The sequence below is a fragment of the Cimex lectularius genome, unplaced genomic scaffold, assembly GCF_000648675.2.
Source record: "Cimex lectularius strain Harlan isolate CLEC.00 unplaced genomic scaffold, Clec_2.1 scaffold28, whole genome shotgun sequence".
Lineage (NCBI taxonomy): Eukaryota > Metazoa > Arthropoda > Insecta > Hemiptera > Cimicidae > Cimex > Cimex lectularius.
In genome coordinates, this window is record NW_019392712.1 from 486,182 (window position 1) to 509,636 (window position 23,455).

Consider the following 23,455-nt stretch of genomic DNA (forward strand, 5'->3'; position numbering starts at 1 on the left):
TTTAGGCAGGCCATATGAGAAAAAAATATTCAATTGGTTTAGGTTTAGACAGATCAAATGTGAATAATGAAACTATGATTCTTAATAATTCATTAGAAGATGCAGTTGGCCCTAGAAAACTTCTAAATTTAGAAAGACATAGTGACATGGTGTTTCACTTAATTTATCGCTAAAATTAACCAGATTAGTTTTATTTCCTTTTTTTTTTTTTAAATAATAAAAGAAATATAAGTCTTGCGTGTTCTATATGTCCTCTTTTGTCCAATTCCTTTTCATTTTTCAGGGTTTGTTAAATAATTCTGCTATCTTCTCTTTTAATTTTTATGTTCTTGTCACACTTTTTAACCCATTTAACTATGTTGGTGTAATTTAAAATCACACATTTACCATTATTGTTTAATAACAATCTCATAATATTTATTTAAAAAAAAATTGAATTATACTTAGGAAGGCAAAAAAATATATTTTACAATATAAACGTTATAAATAGTATTCATATACATAAGGTAATTCAATTCATAATATGCTGCTGTTAGATTTAATTAATTACAAAAAATATTTGCTTTTATTCAATTATTAGGCAATACTGTTCAAAAGAATTTTACATCAAGCATCAAGCATACTTAGAGCACTTTCCAATTTCTCCGTAATCTGCAAAAAACAAAAAAACATTAATAATGTATCAACTAATTTTAATTATTATGAAATTGATTAAATAAAAAAGGAAGTATGAAAACTTTTGAAAGTGACAGGCTGTCAAACTGGCAAAAGCCGGATTAGGCCTCACACCCTTTGGAATGGAATATCAGCAGTAAGAAACTGGATGAGTGCACCGGTTGTAAAACAATAAAGAAATTCCAGTTCAAAGAAAAATCCACCTCTTTCTCAGCGGGTAGGAATTAAACAACTAAAACGCCAATTTAATTACCCTTAAAAACCAGGAAAACCTGCCGATTCTGCCATTAAACACCAGAGATATCGAATCTTACATGAGTGCAAACGATTAACTTGCAAATCGTACAGCCACTTACAAAAAGATGACAGTAATGTTGAAAGAAATAAGAAAAAAATCTGGAACGTGCTCAACTCCTTTCAAGTGCACTTTCTTGTGTCTAGATATAAAGAAGTCTCAATTACTAACTGGATCTATTAGATCAAAGATGGAGACAAAAGTCACCAGTGACGCCAGAAGAACAACAAATAAAATTAATTTACATGTAAAAACTAAAAAAAATGTAACACTACTTTTCTTCAAGGTCCTGTCTCACTATCTACCTCTAATTGCTAGGCCTACCAACGACTGAAAGCTTGTCGCTTGCTGCAGCAGTGAAAGAGCTCCAGAATCTGGAATTATTTTTCAAAAAATTACATCTCTGTTAACGCTCCTGACCCAGAAAAGCTGCAAATGTTAAACCCTCAGCCCGTGGAACCCCCAAAAGATCAAAAAATTAAGTACTTATCTAACTGGAAAAACATCTGATCTAGATTTGTCATATAAATAAAAATTACAATTAAGAAACTTAAATGAAGCTTTGTATATTGGGAATAGGAAAGGGTCTAAGATGCTGCCCTGGAGTTAACCCACTTTAATGGGAACACAAAAGGTAGTTAAAAAAAATACCTAACTCATACAAATAAATCTTAAATTACTTTACTTAATGTTCACACTTTAAAACTTAATCACATCTAGTAGAATGATTGAAACTTACTTTTTTATAGAATGTGACTTGTTGTGTGAGATAGTTTTTTAAAGATTTGGAGACTTCATCCGCTTGGTCCATGTAGAAATGGTTGATTTCTGCTAAGAGAGAATATGAAACAATGTCTGTATGTCTGGTAACAACGTCCAATTGCGACGTGTTCATCTTTTGATCAAAAGTCATTTTTTCACAATCCTTTTTAGTCTGCAATGCTTTCTACAAATAAAATATAAATAGAAAAAATCTTGATATTGGCCTTTAATACTATAATTTTTAAAAGACATTTTAAACAGAAATTAAACAAAGGGAACCTTATGTAGGTTGAGAATATAAGGGAGCGATGTAAGTAAACCCTTGTAAATGTGCAGCATGTCTCCAAGAGGGGCCCAATCCAATTTTGGCTGCTCTTCAAACATTCGGCCAATGTCGCTGTACGAGTCGCCAATTGCTTTGATTGCAGTTGTCAAATGTTCATGGCCTACGGCTATAATTAAATTATTGTTATTAAGTTTTTAACTTTATCACTGATTATTTTTCTATACTAGGAATTATAAAGTTTGGAGAGCTGATGGATTCAGTGAAAAGAGATTGAAACAGCTGCTCTTGAATTATTATTTATTAAAAAAAATTACAATATTTCATGGTGATTATAAATTATAGAAAAGGAAGCTGTGTAATCATTTGTTGGCACGCCTAACCTAACTCAGCTTAATCCTGAACCTAACCCTAACACAACATAACTCTTACCTTATCTTAAATGACCATTGTTTGTTTTTATTGTCAATATTCTAAATTTGTGAGTAGTCATAACCTTTATATTTCGATTGTATAATATGTAATTGGGAAACCATAAAAATAAATAAATACATATATGTATCAAATAAACAGTATTTTTTTTACCTTTGGGCAAATCGCTACTCATCGCTTGGCTCAATGTATAAAATGCTTGACCAATTTTCTGATATTCTCTTTTATATGGCCCCTGATGTTTTTTTGTTTGGTCAATTGTAGTATCTATTAAATGTTTAACAGCTCCTTCCATGTTATGTACAAACTTCGAACAACTAAGTGTTTCTTGTTCTCTAAAAATAATTTCCAATAAACTATTTCTACACTTAACATCAAAATTTATGCATACTTACAGAGTAAATTGATTGATACTCGTTTCAGGTGCATCGATTGCATAAAACTCGCACGCACCAACAAATTCATCTTTTTCAGCCTTACGTTTCCCAACTTTCCACATTTTATCATCTGTACAAGTAATGAAATGCTGCCAAACTGGCGATCTGGTGAAAATCGAATTAATAAGATACGTCACGATATGTATTGTGGCATAAAAAGTACCTTGACAAAACGGGATGACGGCAGACGCAATCAACAAATGCTTGAAGTTGATTTTTCCTATGTTCAATAAATTGTTCTTCGTATCGCCCTGAAATGAGGAAACTAGTATGAAATAACTGGTTATAGGTGATTTTTATGAAACAATATTGTAAATATAATAATCTAGAATAAAATAATTACCAGAAATCTGTTTTTCAGGGAGTGGAGGGATAGGTACAAAGCTATATTTTTCTTCGAGACGTTCATGCAGCCAATCAAAGTGTTTATAACGTCTTGAAACTTGTATGTTATTAAACTTAAAAAAAGAAAAGAAAGACATATATGTACTGTTTACATCACACTAAATATATTTATTTATAAATAAAGTAAATAAATACCAAAAGTATATTATATTAAAGCAAATGTGTGTTTTTTTTCTTTTAGGAAAAAGATATACATCAAATATAAAAACAAATAATTTTTCTTAAATTGAATAATTTAGATCAAACCATAAAAATATGATATACTTACAGATGGTGTGATTTGATACACTATAAAACTTTTCAATCCTTTGAGCTTCGATTCTTTTTTGGGCGATGCCACCAAACAGTAATAGGGCTCTGTTATAGGTGCCCATAAATAACCGTTTTCTCCTCCGTCAATTATTTTCAGCTTTTCAGTATCGGGGACTGGTCGATTCGCCACACTCAATAGGTAATTTTCACCAATTGATTTTAAAAATGTTGAATGCCTGTTGAAATTTCTACGGGCAAAGACCTGAGCAGTTGTTTCATCATTGCCTTTAACTAGAAAAAAAAAAAAAAATGACTGACTGGATCATTAACAAAGAAAACAAAATTTTCTCAACTTCTTGGTATGCTTAATGTAAAAAATAAGTTTATGCGTTTACAATATTCTATATAGTCAATAATCAATTGCCCTTAGGCATTTTTGCATACCTCGTTACTTTTTTTCAAATGCAGGAATTTTAATATGCATGCTTACATGTGTAGTATTTAGTGACCATCAAATAATGATTATTTGGAGATCGTGAGATGCGGTCTGGTGTGACGTAGGTTTAAAAAAACATTTTCTTTATTGTGACAACATTTCAATCTTTATTTAGATCATCTTCAGGGCTCAAAGTGTGTTTTCTGTGTAGATGTGTCCTTATTGTGTGTCATGTTGAGAGTGCCAGGTTTTATGTTTACATACGTTGGATTTTGATTTGATTTTGGGGAAGGACGTAGGGATAGAAATCCATTTTTATATGAGAAGTCAGCTCCTTTGAGGTGAAAGGAGCCGACAATGGGGAAAAAATGGGTATATAATCCTGAAAGGATAATCAGAACGAACCCTTACCCATTTTTTGTTTTTTCTATTTATGTTGAATATAATTTTAAATAAGTAGTTACCTGATGGTTCATTATGAAGTGCACGTGGTTGTGGAAGTTCAGTTTCAGGTGGAGAAGGATCTGTTGGAGCTGTGTCACCCCAGTCGTCCTCCCATTCATCTTCCCAGAACTCTGTCGCTTCGTAATTCTAACAGAATACATCATTTTAAAATGTGAAATGTAGTAAATAAAAATCGTGAAATATATTACTTCAACATATGCTGCTGGAAACAATCCTGTTTCTCCGTTTTGGTTGGTACCTTCCCACCACCCTTCTCCTACGTCCTGACGGGTCACTGTGAGAATTTCACCAGCAGTGATGGTCAGTTCAGAAGATTTTGGCTCTCCTTGGAAGTCATATAGAGCTTGCACCTAAAATCAATTTAGAACAGCATATATAAAAATTTAACAGATTAAAAGAATCGACAAAAACCAAGGGTTTCTAATAGTTATATGGGGTCAATTTAAAAAAAAAAGTTTTTCGTTTTGAAGTCAGCCATGTGAATAACTTCCCACCTTTCTGATTTAATATTTTAAAACATGTGTAATAATTTTATTATAAGAAGATATATTCTACATTCTTTTGATTCACTTGACTTAGCTAGTGTAGGCAAATTCTTAGAAAATCTCTAAACGTCCCTAATCCAACCTGATCTGACTTAATGTAACTTAACTTAAACCATGCACACTCACTAGTAACATATCGGTGACATGAAAATGTAAATCTTGAAAATTAGTACAATACACACCACACCGGCAAATTCAATTGTAAACAAATTATACCGAAATGAGATGAGTACAGTACTCTTTTTTTTTTTTTAACGAGGGTTCGTAACAGCAGAGGTCATATAAACCCTCAGGGTGCCGGTGTTTTTGAAAAAACGCCCATCTATAAGTATGTCGGGTTCGAATGCAGGGCCGCGGGATTCGAACCCGGGACCTTCACCTTAGAGTGATGAGCGCCGTGTCAACGCCTAAACTGTTGTGGCCATCGACGCCACCCACAGTACTCTTGTTATCTGTGCTTTCATTACCCACACTTTCATTCACCCTTGGTTCCCCCTCTAGTTGAGATTTGACCACAGAAGAAGATAAAATAGAAGAAAAACAGGTATGAACAATAGAAAAATTTGAAGAAAATTTTTGATTAGCTCAAAAGTCTAAATATAAAATGATGGAATATGGGTAAAAATATTCTAAAAATAAAAAAATATTTAGTCAAGATGGTTTGAAAGAAATTTAACAAAAACACTGGATAATCGTGTAGTGATAAATTAAAATTTAACTAACAATCTATTACGAAGTTTTGCTCTCAATAACTGTACTCTTTTGTCCTTATGGAGGGCCTTAAGACTCCTAGGCATTGAGTAAACAAGTGACCAGATTTCGTTTTGTGAAACAAAATCCCATTCTTCAACAAGAGTGGTTTATAGGAGGCATTGAACAATATCTAATACATCTCTTTATCGTGTCCCATAAGTGTTATACAGGATTCATATCATGAGAACTTGCTGGCCAATACATTGATTTAATGCCTACATCCTCCAAGTAATAGGTGACAACTCGAGATACATGTGGTTGAGCATCATCGTGCATTTACAATAAATGGAGCGAAAGGGACCATAGCTTCTAGTATAACTTCCTCAGTGTACCTTAGGGCAGTGAAAGATCCTTTCAGTAAGATAATCAGTTACGTTATACCTTAAACAACAGTAGATATATATATTTTATTCTTCTTTTTCAGTTGTTGACTTTTTATATTTATACGAACATGTACATTGTTTCCAACTCATAGCATTACTGACTCCCTTTGATAAAGCTGTGACTTTCGCATGACGCATAAAGCAAAGCGATCTCCATGTCTTCTCCACACATGGTCCCGGGTTGGTTGATTGCCACAAACCGGCACTCATCTATGAACAGAACAGCCTACCATTGTTCAAGTGTCTAAGCGAGATGCTGATTTGCGAATGATCACCTTTCTCTTGATTCATTTCCAGTAGTAGAGAATCTAATACGGGATGCCTAGAGATTAGGCTATTCTCATGATGCTTTCTGGTGACTGTTTTAGAGCTCACCCCTACATTATGGACTGTTTGGAGTTGACTATTTATCAAGGAAGTAGTTAGTTGATGGTTCCCTAGTGCGGTAAGAGCAATAAAACGATTGTCTCTAGCAATAGTACAACGCGATCAACCACTACTTTCACTTCGATCGAGACTTCCAGTGGCTCTAAACCTCTATAGTTAGAGGTGAACCTCTGATGGTAGAGGTGGCACATCCAGGACTTGGACTTCGTAAGGGACACTACACACGTCATTGGTCAAAGCATCTGCTCGGGCGAGATCATCTTGACTTCAAGCCATGTATTAATAATTAATTGTTTTACACATTTATTGCTGCATAAAAAAATATAAACAAAAATATATTAAAAAAAAAAAAAATTAACACACTTGATATTTGGCTTTGGAAGGATGAAATTAAACTTATTTTCTTTATTTTTAATCTAAAGAGTGTAAAAGGATTAGTAACACTCTATAAAGGTAACCAACAAGTTATTAATTATTGTATTTCCATTTTAAGTCAACTAATAGATCTTTACACCTAGTTACTATGAAAAATAAACATCTAAATATGGGTCCAAGTTGTTTGTCTTTGAGTGCATTAGAACACTGACAGCACTGAGGGCTGCCACGTTAAAGATGTCGTTCCAGAGAGACAAAGGGATTCTGTCCTAAATGCTCGAGTCATTCAAGAATGACACAGGCCTCTGCTTCACAAAATCCTTATTTTAGCAGTGGTACTAATAATTACTATATTGTGTTAAGGTTCCCAAGAAGGCATACAAACAAAACCATAAAGACTGTAGTGGCCATTCCATTAGGTCATCTCATATTTGCCATGCTAGTAGTTCTGGGTTCGAATCTTATCCATAGCTCATGTACTTTTAAATAAGAATAATTTGATAAAAAGTATTGTAAGTGGTTCTGAGGTAGATGGCATTAAGCTTTCCTGTTATTAAAAGAATTACTTTACTTTCTGATTTGTTATATAATATTTGAATGAGAAACCCAAACAGTATACAAACAGTAATATTATTGCCGTAAGGAGGGCTAAACGTCCAACTAAACCACTTTACAAATTTTTTTTATCATCGATTAAAATATAAAACCATGGGATATAGTGGGATTCAAAGCCACAATTGCCAGCTTGGCAAATATCAGTTTGACACCAGTGTAACGACTACCTTCCATTTCTCGCAAAAAATTTGAAAAATAAACAAATAGTGATATTGTGAATCCATACGACTTACTATGTACTACTACATTGTGAGATATTTTCACAAAGATCTTGGTGTTGAGTAATAGCGCAAACATGGAAGATGGCGCAAAGTCGAAATGTGCTTCATAGACCGAGATGATCAGACATGACCTTACAATTTCTACTTTAGTCGAATAAATAATTTAAAAAAAAAAACAAATTCAGGAGGAACAATGGTTTACATCGGATTATATCGTCAAGATACAAAGTAAAGAAATGATAACAATTTGTAAAAATAAATTCAAATACGAGAGGGAGAAAGAGAGAAACAGCACGGTCATTATATAATCCAAACAAGAAAAATATATACAACTTGGGCGATGGAGGTTTAAACTATTGGCCAAAAAACTGTATATAAAAATATAATCAAAAGAAGAAAACGTCTAATTAATTAGTAAATAATTAGCAATTTGGAAAAAAATGGGCCATCGGGAAATTCCAGAAGATGGCTGGACATAAAATGACGACGATAAGAGTTCTGATGTTAAATTAATTGTCAATCAACTATCACGTAACGAAGATAATGCACAATTATCCAAACGAAAAATAATTTTTTCAAGACTAGTATTTGCCCCGTTCAAAGAAACAAAAAACAAAGGCGTAAATTAAAAAAAAATGTTTTTAAATTAAATCTAAATCAATTGAGTAAAGGGCATACCTTGACGTTCATGATGGGTGATGGTTCAGAACATAATTCGGTCCGATTGATTCTCCCCGAAGGGTATTCCTGATTTTCTCAAGTTGATTTTCAAAAGCGCCGACGTGCTGAGTTCTCCCGGATGACAAGCATAATAACTTATGATAAAGAAAGAAAGAAAAAAAGAAGCTGTTTACAACAGAAACTTGAGTAACTTAACCTGTTGAGCTGCGCTGACTACAGAATGTCGAGCTAGCAGCCTGTGAGATATCCTTATCAAATCCTCCTCCCGTGGGCCGTGACGTCATTGAAGCCAATGTCTCATCACTCATTCGATGAATCAATACAGATAAAAGTCCATGGATCCCATTTGTGTTTAAACTGCAAAACGTAAAACAAGATTCACGCAACATCAACAACAATAATCCATTTATGTGTAGTAGTCTAATTGACCAAATTACTTATTTCAATTAATTGGTCTTGGTTGAGATGAAAAAATTAGTGCCCCGCTCATGACAATAATTTTTTCATCTCAACCAAGATTTTACATAAAATGAATAATTGAAACAACAGTGATTTTTTTTTCTTTAGGGGGGAAAGGATAAAATAAAGCCTTGCCTATTCTTTAATAGAAACCTTGCCGTGCATTTGTCTTCTCTAAAATATATTTTATTAGGATTTGTTTGGTGTTTTTTTCGAACTGTTATGCATTTGTCAGCACTTTGATCGTCCTTGGCCAACTTTCCAAGCTTACGCTTGGATGCAGGTGTTATTCCTCTGGGAGGAGGACTAATTATTTGTCTCTGTATTTTTACTAATTTTTCCTGGCCTAGCGTTTGACGAGAGTACATGGTTAAGTTAGGTTAAACTTGTAACTTCAAATAAAGTTGTTTAAAAATGGAATTCGCAGTTGAAGTTATTTAACTTATAAATATACACTGACTGGCAAAAAATTCCTCCTAATTGATTTTTTTTTTCAATTTCTCGATAAAAGAAAATTCTGCCCTTAATTTGTTTCATTGATTTTGCCAATAAATATTTGTCTGTGCTGTTTCAAATTGGGAATATCAATTAGAGGTAAACACACTTAATCCTTAATCCAAAACAAGGGTAAAGGATTTTTCAATGTTTACGTTTTTCGGAATTTAAAATGCTTATTCAGTCTCATTTGAATTATGAAGCAATAAACCGTTTAGTTTTCAGCTTTGGTTTCTTAATTTCAATTTTTAAACTCAAAAATGCCACTTAGTGCTGAGAATGTTGGGCGTGGTGTGGCACTTACTGATGATGTATGCTCAGGTACGGGGCTATTGCCATCGGAGTTCCCTACGAAACTCTGCGAGACGCCGTTAGACATTTTTGAGAAACTGAGTCCTACCGTAGAAGGCCCGGTTCTGAACGCCCTAGGGTAACAGAACCATAGGATGACCGTTTTTGTCTGAGAATTTTGCAAAGCCGGCACCCTTACTGTTGTAACAAGCGATTCATCAGTTTCAGGAAGTTCGAGGTGTCAAAATTCTGAACGCACTGCTCGAGGAAGATTAAATCAGTATGGACTGATGGCTTTTCGCCCCGTAAGAGGACCAGAATTGACCAGAACACACAGCGTTGCACGGCTTTGCTCGAGAACACAGCCATTGGTCTTTGGACGATTGGTCTGCTGTACTTTTTACAGATGAGTGTAGATTTGCTCTACGATTTCCAGATGGGCGTGAAAGAGTGTGGAAAAGGCAAAATGAAAGGTACGAAGCCTGTAATTTTTTCCAGAGCCGAATGAACATTTGCACAGAGTTGGTTGTTGTTCGTGGAGGGTCTTTGACGGCCCTATGGCATGTGGATGAAATTTTTGGAGCATCACGCGTTGCCTATCCTCGATGAAATCAGCGACAATCCTATACTAATGCACGATAATGTCCGTCCACATGTCGCTCACATAGTACAGTACCTTCAACAGCACGACATCAGGGTCTTAGCCTGGCTTGCCCGTTCTCCAGACTTGAACCCTATCGAACATTTATGGGATAACCTCAAAAGACGAATAAGAGCAGGTTCATCACGTCCTGACAGAATCCACGATCTTTAAAAGACTCTTCGTGAAGAATGGGCTTACCTCCAGCAAAGAGGTATTTCCAGACTGGTAGAAAGTATGCCGAGGTGTCTTCGAGATGTAATTAAGACAAGAGGAGGAAATACGCGATTAAAAATCTAAAACAAAATTAAAACAAATTTTATATGTCCGTCTTTTTATTAATAATTTTCCTTAGTATTTTACAATTTTAAAATTTTTTTAAAGACAAAGAGTCAATTAAAAAAACGTGAAACTTTGATTAATATATAAAAATATATACAAATCAAGTTATATTACAATTGGGTGGAATTTTTTGCCTGTCAGTGTATTTATATATGTTGATAAATAGGATTGTAGTTGGCACCCTCTACCTCCGGGGAGGACTAATTATTTGTCTCTTTATTTTTACTAATTTTTCCTGGCCTTGACGAGAGTACATCGTTAAATTAGGTTAAACTTGAACTTGCAACTTCAAATAAATTTTTTTTAAAAATGGAATTCGCAGTTGAAGTTATTTAACTTATAAATATATATACAGGGTGTTCGGCTACTCGTGTTACATACTTTGCCAGTAGATTCTACATTCAAAATGACACCAAAACGTACTAATTAACTATAGTCCCAATCTCATTAGTGTCGGAATTATTGCACATTTTCTGATTTTTCAGGATTTCACGACCTTGCTTCAAATAAACAATGATAACTCCAAAACTAAAAGGTTCTAAATCCGTTGATACCATTGAAAACTAAGTTAATTTCCAATAAGATGTGATTAATAAATACTAAACTTGTAAACGTTCGTGAAAAAAGTGTTTTAGTAGCGAGAACTTTCAAAAATATATTTTTTTTTCAAAATTGAAAAACTTACTATGGTGATTTTAAACTACTACTTCCAAACCTAGAGACCAGTACATTTCACAAAAGTACTCCATTTAATATCCTTTTTAGTGGCGTAATTGCATTTTTCAAAGATGAGGAAATTCATGAAGAAATGGCAAAATCGTGGTCGACGGACGGTTAGGTGGAAAAATTAATAATAATTATTCGGAAATCGTGGATGCGGTCTGGTGTGACGTATGTTTCAGAAAAACTTTTTTTTATCGTGCCAACGTTTCGATCTTTATTGAGATCATCTTCAGGGCTTACAAACATTGTTTATAATTAACAAATACATTTAGGATGTGGAAAAGTGAATTTATACAATGCAAAATATATTTTTTATATTCAATCAAAATATTTCTACTCACTCAAAGTGTTTGTCTTCTGTATAATTGTGCCATTCTTGCGTGTCGTGTCGAGAGTGCCAGTGAGATTTTGCTGTTTTATGTTTATATACGTTGGATTTTGAAGGGGTTGGGAAGGAAGTCGGTATAGAAAAGACATTTTTGTATAAGGAGTTGGCTTCTTTGAGGTGAAAAGAGCCGACGAAGGGGAAAAACGTTGGTAATGGTTCGGACAGGTTATCCTTTTAGGATTATATAGACCGGGATAATTAGGAAAAGGAAAGCTAAATTGTTGAAAAATTAGACTATGAAAATGTTTGATGTGTGGAATGTGATGAATGTTTTATATGTTATTCTAAAAATTTAAGTTTATGTTTGTTTTGTTCTGTGTGTAATATTTTTGTTATTTTACAATTAATTAAGGTTTTTTGTTGAGATGAAAAAAAGTTAATGGCACGAGAGGGATTCGAACCCACGACCTTCGGCTAGATACGCCGCTGCTCTACCACCTGAGCTATCGTGACCTCTATCCACTCGGACATCAACTCCCCGTCTCAACCCCACCTTATGAGTTTTCCCTCCTTTTGCCATTTTTCAAATAGGTCAAGCGGACCACGAGATTAGTGAATTTTTGTTATTGTTTCGATTGTTGAAGTCGAAATTGTGTTTGTGTTCAAAATGGTGGGTAGCGAGTGCTGTAGGATTTAAGACTTAAGGATGTAAGACCGATGTAAGTTGCCAGACAGTTTAAACAATTGATTTTGTAGATTACGTCAGATTTATTTGTTATTGGTGTGGGATTTTTAATTTTGGAAAAAAGTGTGTGAATTTTTATATAGTTTTTGAAATCTATTTTAAAGTTACCGGAAGAGAGAAATGTGTTTAATTTATGTGATAGGCCGTGAATGAATGGCATGGAAATGTATGTTGGTTTGTCTCTATTTGATAAATTTGATGTAGTATTGTTAGTAATAGTGGATGGTGTTAGTGGTGAGTTGTAGTTGTTGATTAGCACACATAATTATGACACATCTATTAAACACAGTTATACTACAACAAAAATGTCTTTCTATACCGACTTCCTTCCTCACCCCTTCAAAATCCAACGTATATAAACATAAAACAGCAATATCTTTAAATAACTTTTTTTGCATTGTATAAATTCACTTTTTTCCACACCCTACATGTATTTGTTATGAAGATGATCTCAATAAAGATCGAAACGTTGGCACGATAAAGAAAATCTTTTTCTGAAACCTACGTCACGTCAGACCGCATCTCACGATTTCCGAATAATCATCGACTAACGGTCACTAATCACCACACATTAATAATAATAAAAAATAAAAAACTTAAGGAAATTTTGAATGAATTTATTAAACGTGTTTTAATTTTGATTCGAAATACTCTCCACCCTCCGCAATGCACAAATGAGCCCGTTTTCTTACATTAACGACAGCAACGAGAATATGTCCCACAGTTGGTATGGAAAAAATACAGAGTAAACCCCCTACACCGCATGATAATGAGGATAGAAAACTTTTATTAGTATCATTAAAGAGAAACCTCCAACAGAAATAAAACTAAATTGGACAGACAGAAACAAAATATTGAAGGACCATCCGATACACATGGCTCCAAGAGACGACATGAACAGGATGTTTGAATTTAATCAAAACTTCCAAATAAACCTAAGCACCAAAAAAGAATGGGAAGGGATGGTTAGGTATGGTATGGTGGAAAGGATACTGGGAAGCGGGGCTTGTATTCCCCAGGCACTGCAGCCTTCTGGCTTATTGTACCTTCCCAGTTCCCTAGTTTAGTAATAGACTCAATTCATCTTCTCAGAAGTATCAGGTCATTGACTGTTATTGCTGCAATTTGGTTCCCTGAGTCTTTTTCGTACGTTAGGTTAAACCTCCATTGAGCTGTTGCTTCGCATTCGAAGATGATATGATTGGCTGTTTCCTCCTCCTCATTACATAATCTGCAAATGGGACCATCATTGTATATACCCATGTTGTGTAGATGTTTTCTCAGATACCAGTGACCGGTTAGTAGTCCTACCACTCCTCTGAGTTTTGCCCTCTCCAATTGTAGCAGTGTTTTTGCCAATTTTGGTGAGGGTTGTTTATCATAAGTTTACTACGTCTAGCATCGCTAGAGTTTATCCACTTCTCTCTTTGTTTTGTTTGGATTCTGCGATGGAGGATTCTATATTTGTTTTTGTTATCCCAAGGATAGGCTCGGGGCCTATGTATGGTCTTGCAGATCCTCCTCTGGCCAGTTTGTCTTCTTTTTCGTTACCCAGAATTCCCCTGTGCCCTGGCACCCAAGATATCATCAGGTTGTTGTGTTTTCCCAGGTTTAGGGATGGTTAGGGGTTTTTGCTATATTTCTCAAAAAACATTTTCAGATCGAGATCATAAAGTAAGAGATCATTCCCATATAACAGGAAAATTTTGGGGGGCTGCTCATAATTCCTGCAATCTTTTGTTTAGACTTCCAGATTTCGTACCCGTATTCTTCCACAACATGAGTAAATATGACATCATTTTCTAATACGTACTCTCGCGATGGATGATAAAAGAATAGACGTTATCCCAAATAGTGAAGAAGTATACATATCTTTTACAATACATTGCTCTGAAATAAAATTGAGGTTTGTTGACTCGTGTAGACTTATACCTACTAGTGTAGACAGTTTATAGTGTAATCTTGGAAAAACCGCCTTTACGGAGACCATGAAGATTTTTCATAATGACAAAGTAGATTTAGTAACCCGTAAAGGTGTATTTTGTTACGATTTTATAGATTGCCCCGAAAAATTTGACTTGGACTTTTTGCCACCGAAAGAATCCTTTTACAACAATCTCCTTAACAGTATTATTTCCGATAGTGACTATGAGCACGCTAAAACAGTCTGGGAGAAATTTAATATTAAAACCCTGGGGGAATATTCATTATTTATACCTTAAAAAAAGATGTGATATTACTGGCGGACGTTTTAGAAAATTTTAGGGCTTCATGCCGGAATATGTACGGTTTAGATCCTGCATTTTATTACACCGAACCTGGGCTGTCTTGGGACGCTGCATTAAAATTTACTGGCGTACAGTTAGAACTAATAATGATATGTATATGATGATAGAACGTGGAATTAGAGGAGGGATTTGTCAAGTTGTCCGAAAACATAGTCAAGCCAATAACAAATATTTACGCAATTTTAATCCTGAAGAAGAATCCTGAAAAAAAAACTGTCATTTATTCAATATTTTGACGTTACAAATCTCTATGGTTTGGCAATGTGCAATCCACTTCCATTAGGTGGTTTTGAGTGGATCGACCCTGAAACATTCAGTATAAATAACCTCGAAGAAAACGTGGATTTTGTTCATTTTTTTCAAGTGTCCGTGAATTACCCCACATCATTTACACGATGAACATTGGGATTTTTCTCTTCTCCCTACAAATTCTATACCACCAGGGGGAAAACTTAAAAAACTGTTGACCACATTAAATGATAAAGATGATTATGTAATTCATTACAAATTACTAAAACAGGCTCTCTCTTTGGGCTTAAAGATTAAGAAAATCCATAAAGTACTTAAGTTCAAACAATCCTGTTGGTTGAAGCCGTATATCGAGTTAAATGTCGAGAAAAGAAAACGGGCCTCTAACGAATTTGAAAAATCATTGTTCAAATTGATGATAAATGCAATTTTTGAAAAGTCGATGGAGAATATGCGAAAAAGAATAAAAGTTGAGTTAGTAAACTCGAAAAGGCAGAAAAAAAACATGTAGCAAAACCTACTTTTAAAGACCGCACCATATACTCGGAAAATTAATTATCGGGAAAATCTAAAATTGCTCTATATGAATACTGATTCGTTCATTTACGAAATAAAATCACACGACTTTTATGAAGATATGCTGAAGATTTTAGATCGATTCGATACTTCTGATTACCCCCAAGACCATCCTTGCTATTCACTAGCCAATAAAAAAGTAATAGGCAAAATGAAGGACGAGGCGAGTGGGCGAGCGATTGAAGAGTTTATCGGGATCAGAGCAAAAATGTATTCATTTCTACTTGATGGGAAAAAAAAACAAAAAAGACCAAAGGGATAACCAAACCTGCAGTTGCCCAAAATATATCATTTCAGGATTATTCGAACACTTTTTTAAATCAAACAGATCTCCTTACACGAATAACAATTTTCCGATCACTTAAGCATAACGTAGATACATCAGTCGTGAATAAGTTGGCCTTATCCCCTTACGATGACAAACGCCACCAAATACATGGTAGCTTTGAAAATTTGCCACATGATCATTACTCCCTATTAGATGATCATTTTTTAACAAATTTATTTTAAAAGTTTATTTTTTTACAATATAACTTTTAAGCTTTTTATTTTCCCTTTTAATTTGAAATGATTTTCATGTAATGCGAGAGTTGGCCTCTAATCTTCAAATGGGTGAAATTTCATATGGAGTCCTTCAGGAGAAAAGTAAGTCTCTTGATATATGGTATCAATAACATGTAAACAGACGATAAGATGTTCTTCAACGTCTTGAAAGGTACAATAGTAAAGAGCCATAGTTAACTATGTTTATTTAGTCACTTGTGATAATTTGGTAACCTTGATCTATTCGTAAGCTGTATATGAGTTAGTAGGTTATTAGGAGGTTACAGGATTAAAAGCTCTCGTTTAAACCAATTTCTAAGTTATTTTTATAAACCTATTTTATTTATTAAATTCACTAATTTCGTACCTATTTTATTTATTAAATTCACTAATTTCGTGGTCCTCTTGACCAATTAATATATTACAATTAATTAAGGTTTTTAGTTGAGTTAAAAAAGCCAATGTCACGAGCGGGATTCGAACCCACGACCTTCGGCTAGATAAGCCGCTACTCTACCACCTGAGCTATTGTGACTTCGATCCACTCGGACACTATCTTCCCATCTCAACCCCACCTTTTGAATGGCAAAAAGGAGGGAACATTCAAAAGATGGGGTTGAGATGGGAAGTTAGTGTCCGAGTGGATCGAAGTCATGATAGCTCAGGTGGTAGAGTAGCGGCATATCTAGCCGAAGGTCGTGGGTTCGAATCCCGTTCGTGACAATGACTTTTTTATCTCAACTAAAAACCTTAATTAATTGTGAATACTGTTACAGCCCTTGGAATGTTGGGACTGAATCGGTCCTTAAGGCAATTTGAGGTCGCCTGTAAAAACTTAAATATGTCAAACTTTAGACATATTTAAGGTTGTTTTCCCTGATGATGACCTTAAAATAAGTCGAAAGCTTGGCAGTAGCAGCTAAACTAAACCATACCTTGATCCTGAGTGTTCATAAGTGAAAAAGTGGTCGATACTTCTAAAACTGAAAATTAAAACAGTGGTGCGCTAATTTTGTCCATTCAAACCTCCGTATAAAAGTAGCAGTCTGCTGTTTGCTGAGAAAGGACTTCGACAACTGCCTCTGACAGAGGGCAGGAAGACTACCGCCCTATAACATGTCTGAATGGATACTAAAGGAACCTCTATAATAAAGGAACATTTGTGGACTAAATAACGTATTTTGTAAGGGCCAAAATGAATAACTCATTCCGTCCATAACCTAAAAATTTAACCTAACCCTAATCTCAATCTAAGGCTATAGCTAGTATGGAGAGATTTATTCGTCAGAATTCAATGATTACACTAAGTGCATATTCTCACTATCAGATTCTTGGATTTAGCGAAGGAAGATGAAATATATTTGGAAAATCTGCGGTTTATGTGCTGAGCGATACCAAACCGAATTAATGAAGTATTTGCAGCAAGGGATGATAGCAAGGGAGACTACCTAATCTAAACCGTCTTTATGTCTAACCTTAACCTAACCCTTACTTAATTTAACTCTTATTTAAGCTATTAGCTTAGCCGTAACCTATGCCAACTTAACCCCAATCTTAACCTAACACATCCCTAACGTTACCTAACCAGCTCTTAACAATAATCTTAACCTATCCCAACTCGCCTTTAACCCTAATCTTAATTTAACCTCACGACCCACCCGTCTGTACCAAACATTAACCCTAATCTGACCGAAACCATCCTTCTCTAATCTTAATCTAACCCCTCCCTACCCATAATAAATTGTTTATAATTTTTAGTTATTTGTAATTATTATTAATATTCTTAACTTAACCCAATTCAACCAGTCTCTAACCCTAATCTTATCCTAACCTATCCGTAACCATAATCTTAACCTAATCCGTATCAAACTAACCTAACCCGTCCTTAACCCTAACCTTAACCTAACTTGTCTCTAGCCCAGCTCTAACCTTAGCACAAACACCTTAACGTTTTAGGGGACCTTGCAGAATTCGGAAAGGTTCTATAGTAATAAACAAAAGGCGAAATTAGACAATGGACAAATTGTGTTAGAATAATTCAGTGTTTTTAAGTTTGCACAATATCTATGTTTTTGTATTATTTTTGGGCCCAGCAAACTATCTGGTTTTTTCCTATCTTTCTCGCCGTTTAATCTTACTAATTTCTTTTCCTGATTCTCCGGCCAAGTTATGATGGTATACAATATGGCGATCCTGGCTCTCTCTCTTTTTTTTATCCTAATACTAGCCTCCTGTCTCACGGCCTCGTCAATTGTGGATAAAATAACACAAATAACAAATACAAATACACATAAAAACAGAACAAGGGGGACCGCGGTAGCCGAGTGGTTAGCATGAGAGACTCTCACGCCGCGGTCGTGGGTTCGATTCCCACCGTCGCCTCTGGCCCTTTTTTCCCGATAACCCCCAATTGAACGACATATATACAACATATTTATATACAAGTATTTTTCTTAATTCATGCTAATAAATGACATCCACCCACTATTTTATTCACACAAGGAATAAATCCTAAGCGTATTGGTTATATACCACAACGGTCAGACCCGTGTGGTATATTGTGGCATGTGGTATATCTAGAGTTTTATTGCATGGTTATAAGCTTGCAAAATTTATAGCGTGGGTCTAGAGAATTCCCTGGGTCAAAATTTGGGCCTTTGACCTCCATGTTCTATTTTAGATCCATTTGGATTATCCGATTATGGAATCAGACATGTCTATTAGTTTCAAGGGTTTTATCCTTCCAAATATCTCTTATTATTATTATTTGGTAGGGTCTGACCACCAAAACCCCGTTTAGTAGGGGGCCTTGATTATATGTATGTAAGTATTGAAAGGTTTTGCCTCTTTAAAAAAGCTTGTTATGTGAACAAATCGTTTAATTAAGGGCCGTCAGAACCCGTTCAACGACTACAACTAAAAGGAAGGAAAAGTCACAGTCGAGTCGTGATGTTTTACATTTTTTCATTGATCGCGTCTGTGATTCATCTGGTCCTCCTGCTCTCGCTTTGTTTTTTACCGATTAAAACCCGACCTATTTTGTTTCTTGACTTATTGAAGTACCGCCTCATCAATTACGATAAATCACTTTCGACACTTGAAAAATCGATTGGAACATTTTACATGCTTAAAAGTGTGATTTGTTGTCAATTGTGATTTGTGATTCAGTCCAATCTTTGCTTTCTCTTTATAACATCAAATTTGTTTAAAAAACAAACAAACAAAAATGTTCAATTCGGTTGGCTTTTACAATCATTTTGACACCATCCTCCTAAAACGTATTTTTAAACACTACTTACGTGACACCAATTTATTATTGTCAAAAATGCTTTGTAATTATCGAATAGTGGATGTCTGTTATCATAAACTTACTCATTTAATTATAAATCAATTTAATCAGAGGAAACTTGATTTATTGATAAAGGTTGACACATACAGGAATAATCTTTCATCCGCCGATTCTGTGGGGCACCCATGCCTTAAAATAAGCGCGCGCTTAAAAATTAAAATTTTTGTTAAGATAAATAGAAAAGTTAGTCATAGGAGATTGTCTATCAACTAGAATTAATCATAGACTGCTCAAAAATGAATGTAATTTATTCTTATTCTGTTAATTGTAATTGAATTAACCGATATATTCTTATTAGTTGGATAAAGCAAACCCAAAATAAAAAAATTTTTAATCCTCATTTTTAATAACAGATTTACTTAAGAATAGTAAATATGAAGATTACTCATTTTGTTAAAAAACACCTTTTCTCGTCTTTTCTCAATTTTAATCCAGTTGTATTCTCTTTAACTATGGAAAGGACTTGAACCAGAAGTTCGCAATATTATTGTGAGAATGAGACAATGAAGCCACTGGCAAGTGGATATCGCAGAATCAGGTGGGGTTTTTCGTTAATTTAGTGCGAAGAAAAATTAATTTTACGAGGAAAAAATCTCTATATATGTTCAGACTTGATATGTAATATCAGGTGAAAAAAAAATCTCTTTAGAGGACTCTTCTCGACAAAACTAAAAGTAAGTGATAGCATGTTTATCCTTTAGTAAAAAGTTTCACTGTATTTAATTATTATTAGCTGATCAATTTTGATGAACAGGGCAAACATAGGAAATTGGTTATAGTAAATAGCCTTGGGTCCACGTTTGTTTCCAGCTCACTACGTCCTGTTTATTATTTATTTTTAAAGTTTTAACTTTTAATTTCAATTAATTTCCTTATGGTTTTTAAGAGACGAGAGTTAATTTGAAATTAATAAGGGTTAATTTTGCGCAAAAAGACTTAATTTTACAAGGAAAAAAACTCTATCTATGTACAGACTGATAAGTGATATCAGGTGAAAAAAATCTCTCTTTAGAGGACTCTTCTCGATAAAATTAAAGTATGTGACAGCACGTTTGTCCTTTAGTAAAAGGTTTCACTGCATTTAATTATTATTAGCTGATCAATTTTGATGAACAGGGCAAACAGGAAATTGGTTATAGTAAATAGCCTTGGGTCTACGTTTGTTTCCAGCTCACTACGTCCTGTTTATTATTTATTTTTAAAGTTTTAACTTTTAATTTCACTTAATTTCCTTATGGTTTTTAAGAGACAAGAGAGTTAATTTGAAATTAATAAGGGTTAATTTAGCGCAAAAAAGACTTAATTTTACGAGGAAAAAATCTCTATATATGTACAGACTGATAAGTGATATTAGGTGAAAAAATCTCTCTTTAGAGGGCTCTTCTCGATAAAATTAAAGTAAGTGATAGCACGTTTGTCCTTTAGTAAAAGGTTTCACTGCATTTAATTATTATTAGCTGATCAATTTTGATGAACAGGGCAAACATAGGAAATTGGTTATAGTAAATAGCCTTGGGTCCACGTTTGTTTCCAACTCACTACGTCCTGTTTATTATTTATTTTTAAAGTTTTAACTTTTAATTTTATTCCTGTATTTGCTTTCCTTTAAAAAGATTTTCTTACTTCTTTTTTTTTTTAAGGAAAAACGGTTATTTTAATTTATGAATTAATTTTTTACGGAATTAACAGTAATTATCTCTTGACCTGGGGGGGGGGGCTGTAAAAATACACCGTCGGACGGATATTCAAATGGATGCTAAACAATGGCGTAATTCGCTGGTTTGATTTTTGTAGTATTGCAGGTGAAAAAGGAAATCCGTAGATGGAGAAAGGAAAGAGGGGAAGAAGAAAGAAGAGTAGAGAGTGAGCAGGAGCGAAAAGGGGGCGAATCGGGGGTGGCCAGGGCGAGAAAGGGGTGGTATTTGAAAACTGTTTCACCTTCGGAAACTTGAGAATCGCATATGCGCATTACTCTCATTCCTAATCAAGTATTGATGGAATCAAAAGGCGAGGGATTGGGGCGAATTAAATAAATGTAGAAATTGCGCGAGTCGAACGCTAAAATGCTCCTTTTTGCGCACGGGACCCGGACAAAAGAAATAATCAATGGTCCGACTGGGAGGCTGTTCTACCCAGTACCCAGTTCTCACCGAGATGTCTACCCAACAACTTCAGGCAAGTCGCCCCCTACAATAACAAACCCCATTCACCCCCTTACAAACTCGTCATTTTACACTATTATACGACTTATTATATTCAAAACAATATATCAAATACATTAAAATGTACAGCATGACATTTTATGCATAACTATATTGTTTGCCTTATTCTTCATTGTTTAACAATTATAATTTAAAAATAAAAATTTAAATTCAAAATTATAATTTTTTAATTATATGCGCCCAGTTTCGATAGCTTCTAGGCTGATTTTTTTTTTTTTTTTGGCGCAGTATTTTTAGAAATTGGAGTTTTTTTGTTTCAAAAGGCATCAAATTAAATTTAAAATTTGCCTAATAGAATGGATTTAACTGTGAGTGTTAATGGAGACAATTTCTTTGGTGAACGATTTAAACTTGCAAGCATTCTTCCTCCGGCAGCTTAAATTTCTGGAAGACGTTTTCATGGACCCGCCGATCTGAAGAAGGATAACGCAGTCCAGCCTCGAGATGTTTGCTAAATTCAACACTCAGATCAAGGTATTTCTCATTTACAAAACAAACAAAAAATTGTCGAAGCATAGGCCAAAAAAACTGGATATTATAATTTTTTTCACCAGTCAGTGCGAAACCTTTAGTTAAATTGTTTCGCTTTTGTTAAAAGATTATTTGTAAAAAATCGCGGCAGGTTTGTTTCGGCCCGGTCCGGTCAGTTGTTGTGTTTGTATGTAGTATGTACTGATATGGGGGTGGAGGAAGATTCAAAGGGCCAATTTAACCCCCACGTGGACCACCCCTCCCCACAAACCACTACCAGGCGGGGGCCCTAGTAACCTAATGGCATTAGTAATGAGGTAAAGAAATCACATCCTTACTACCACGAAGATAGTCAAAAGGGGAGAAAAAAAAACAATTAGTTTTTGACGTTTAACATTTCAACTTTATTTTACTCTAAAAATTTAAACAAAAGTTGTTTATAGGAAACAGTGAGTCATTCCGTGTTAAGGAAGTTTTGTGAGTCGGAGAAGAATTAGCGAAGGGGCCACCTATGTTTATCCGAGTCGCTTTATCAATGTTTTACTTTCTTCCCCCTTTCCTTTTAAAGGGTGGTCGATAATATTAAGGTCCGTCGTTTGCGGGTGGGGGGGGGACCCGGGATGGCGGGAATGAATGCATAAATCGTTTGAAACCCACTTTCTCTCCTCTTCTTTTCATAAAGGGGACCGGGGATAAAAGATTGATCATCTCTCCTGGCCCCGTTATTTGAACAGTTCTCCTCCTACCAGATCGCCGAATAAAATAACAAGGACAGGGATGGCGCGTCCGTCAGGACTTGGAACTGTCCAGCTCGACTCTTTTAGGCAGAGCAGTGGACATCCAAGATGAGATTTAACAGTATATCCTAACATATCTAACGCTTATTCAAAGAGAAATATGCCATAAAGGTAGAATAATGATAGTTTTGTCGATCTGCTATCAATTCTTCATTTGTTCTCGTCCTGATAAAGAATCAACATGAGTACGTACGTTTTAGGTGGTTCTTCTTAATGCCTATCAATCCTGTCAGGGTGGGAGTCTTCCAAGATAGTACTCTAGGCCCTTGGGGCTCCATCTACCACTGACAAGGCACATCCGGTTGACCGGAACAAGTTCCAAACCACCTGAGAAAGGGTAAACATGATTATGTCTTAGACTGTTACGGTTCTTCCCTCTGACCTAGCCATCATGTCCGGGAGTCACCCAAGGTGGCATCCTAGATCCAATTACCTAATACAGCTTAAATCCCTAATCAACCCATTACCCTGTCCATTCGTATTCTTCAACAGTTGATCTATCCACGACTGTGTACGCTACTTAAGTACTTCTTAC

At 34.9% G+C, this 23,455-nt stretch overlaps 2 protein-coding genes across 10 annotated transcripts in view; one reads left to right on the forward strand and one right to left on the reverse strand.

The window, feature by feature from the left end:
- Nucleotides 1-443: 443 nt before the first annotated feature.
- LOC106669993 (sorting nexin-9) lies at nucleotides 444-8,642 on the reverse strand. The gene is made up of 11 exons (XM_014399947.2): nucleotides 8,400-8,642; nucleotides 4,631-4,792; nucleotides 4,442-4,568; nucleotides 3,558-3,832; nucleotides 3,228-3,342; nucleotides 3,048-3,135; nucleotides 2,843-2,989; nucleotides 2,601-2,782; nucleotides 2,012-2,184; nucleotides 1,710-1,916; nucleotides 444-651 (listed from the first exon to the last, which is right to left on the reverse strand). Exons 1-11 carry the CDS (start codon nucleotides 8,409-8,411, stop codon nucleotides 607-609), a joined length of 1,533 nt encoding a protein of 510 aa, XP_014255433.1. The 5' UTR covers nucleotides 8,412-8,642; the 3' UTR covers nucleotides 444-606.
- Nucleotides 8,643-21,416: 12,774 nt separating this feature from the next.
- LOC106669983 (forkhead box protein P1) overlaps nucleotides 21,417-23,455 on the forward strand; it is a 33,725-nt gene continuing 31,686 nt past the window's right edge. For 2 of the 9 annotated variants that reach the window (XM_024226400.1, XM_024226402.1), the window contains exon 1: nucleotides 21,421-22,126. In XM_024226400.1, coding sequence (XP_024082168.1) covers nucleotides 22,097-22,126 — 30 coding nt within the window. In that variant the 5' untranslated portion in view covers nucleotides 21,421-22,096. Of the gene's footprint in view, nucleotides 22,127-23,455 lie in introns of all 9 variants that reach the window. The other 7 variants (XM_024226399.1, XM_024226401.1, XM_014399917.2 and 4 more) reach the window with 5 other exon arrangements.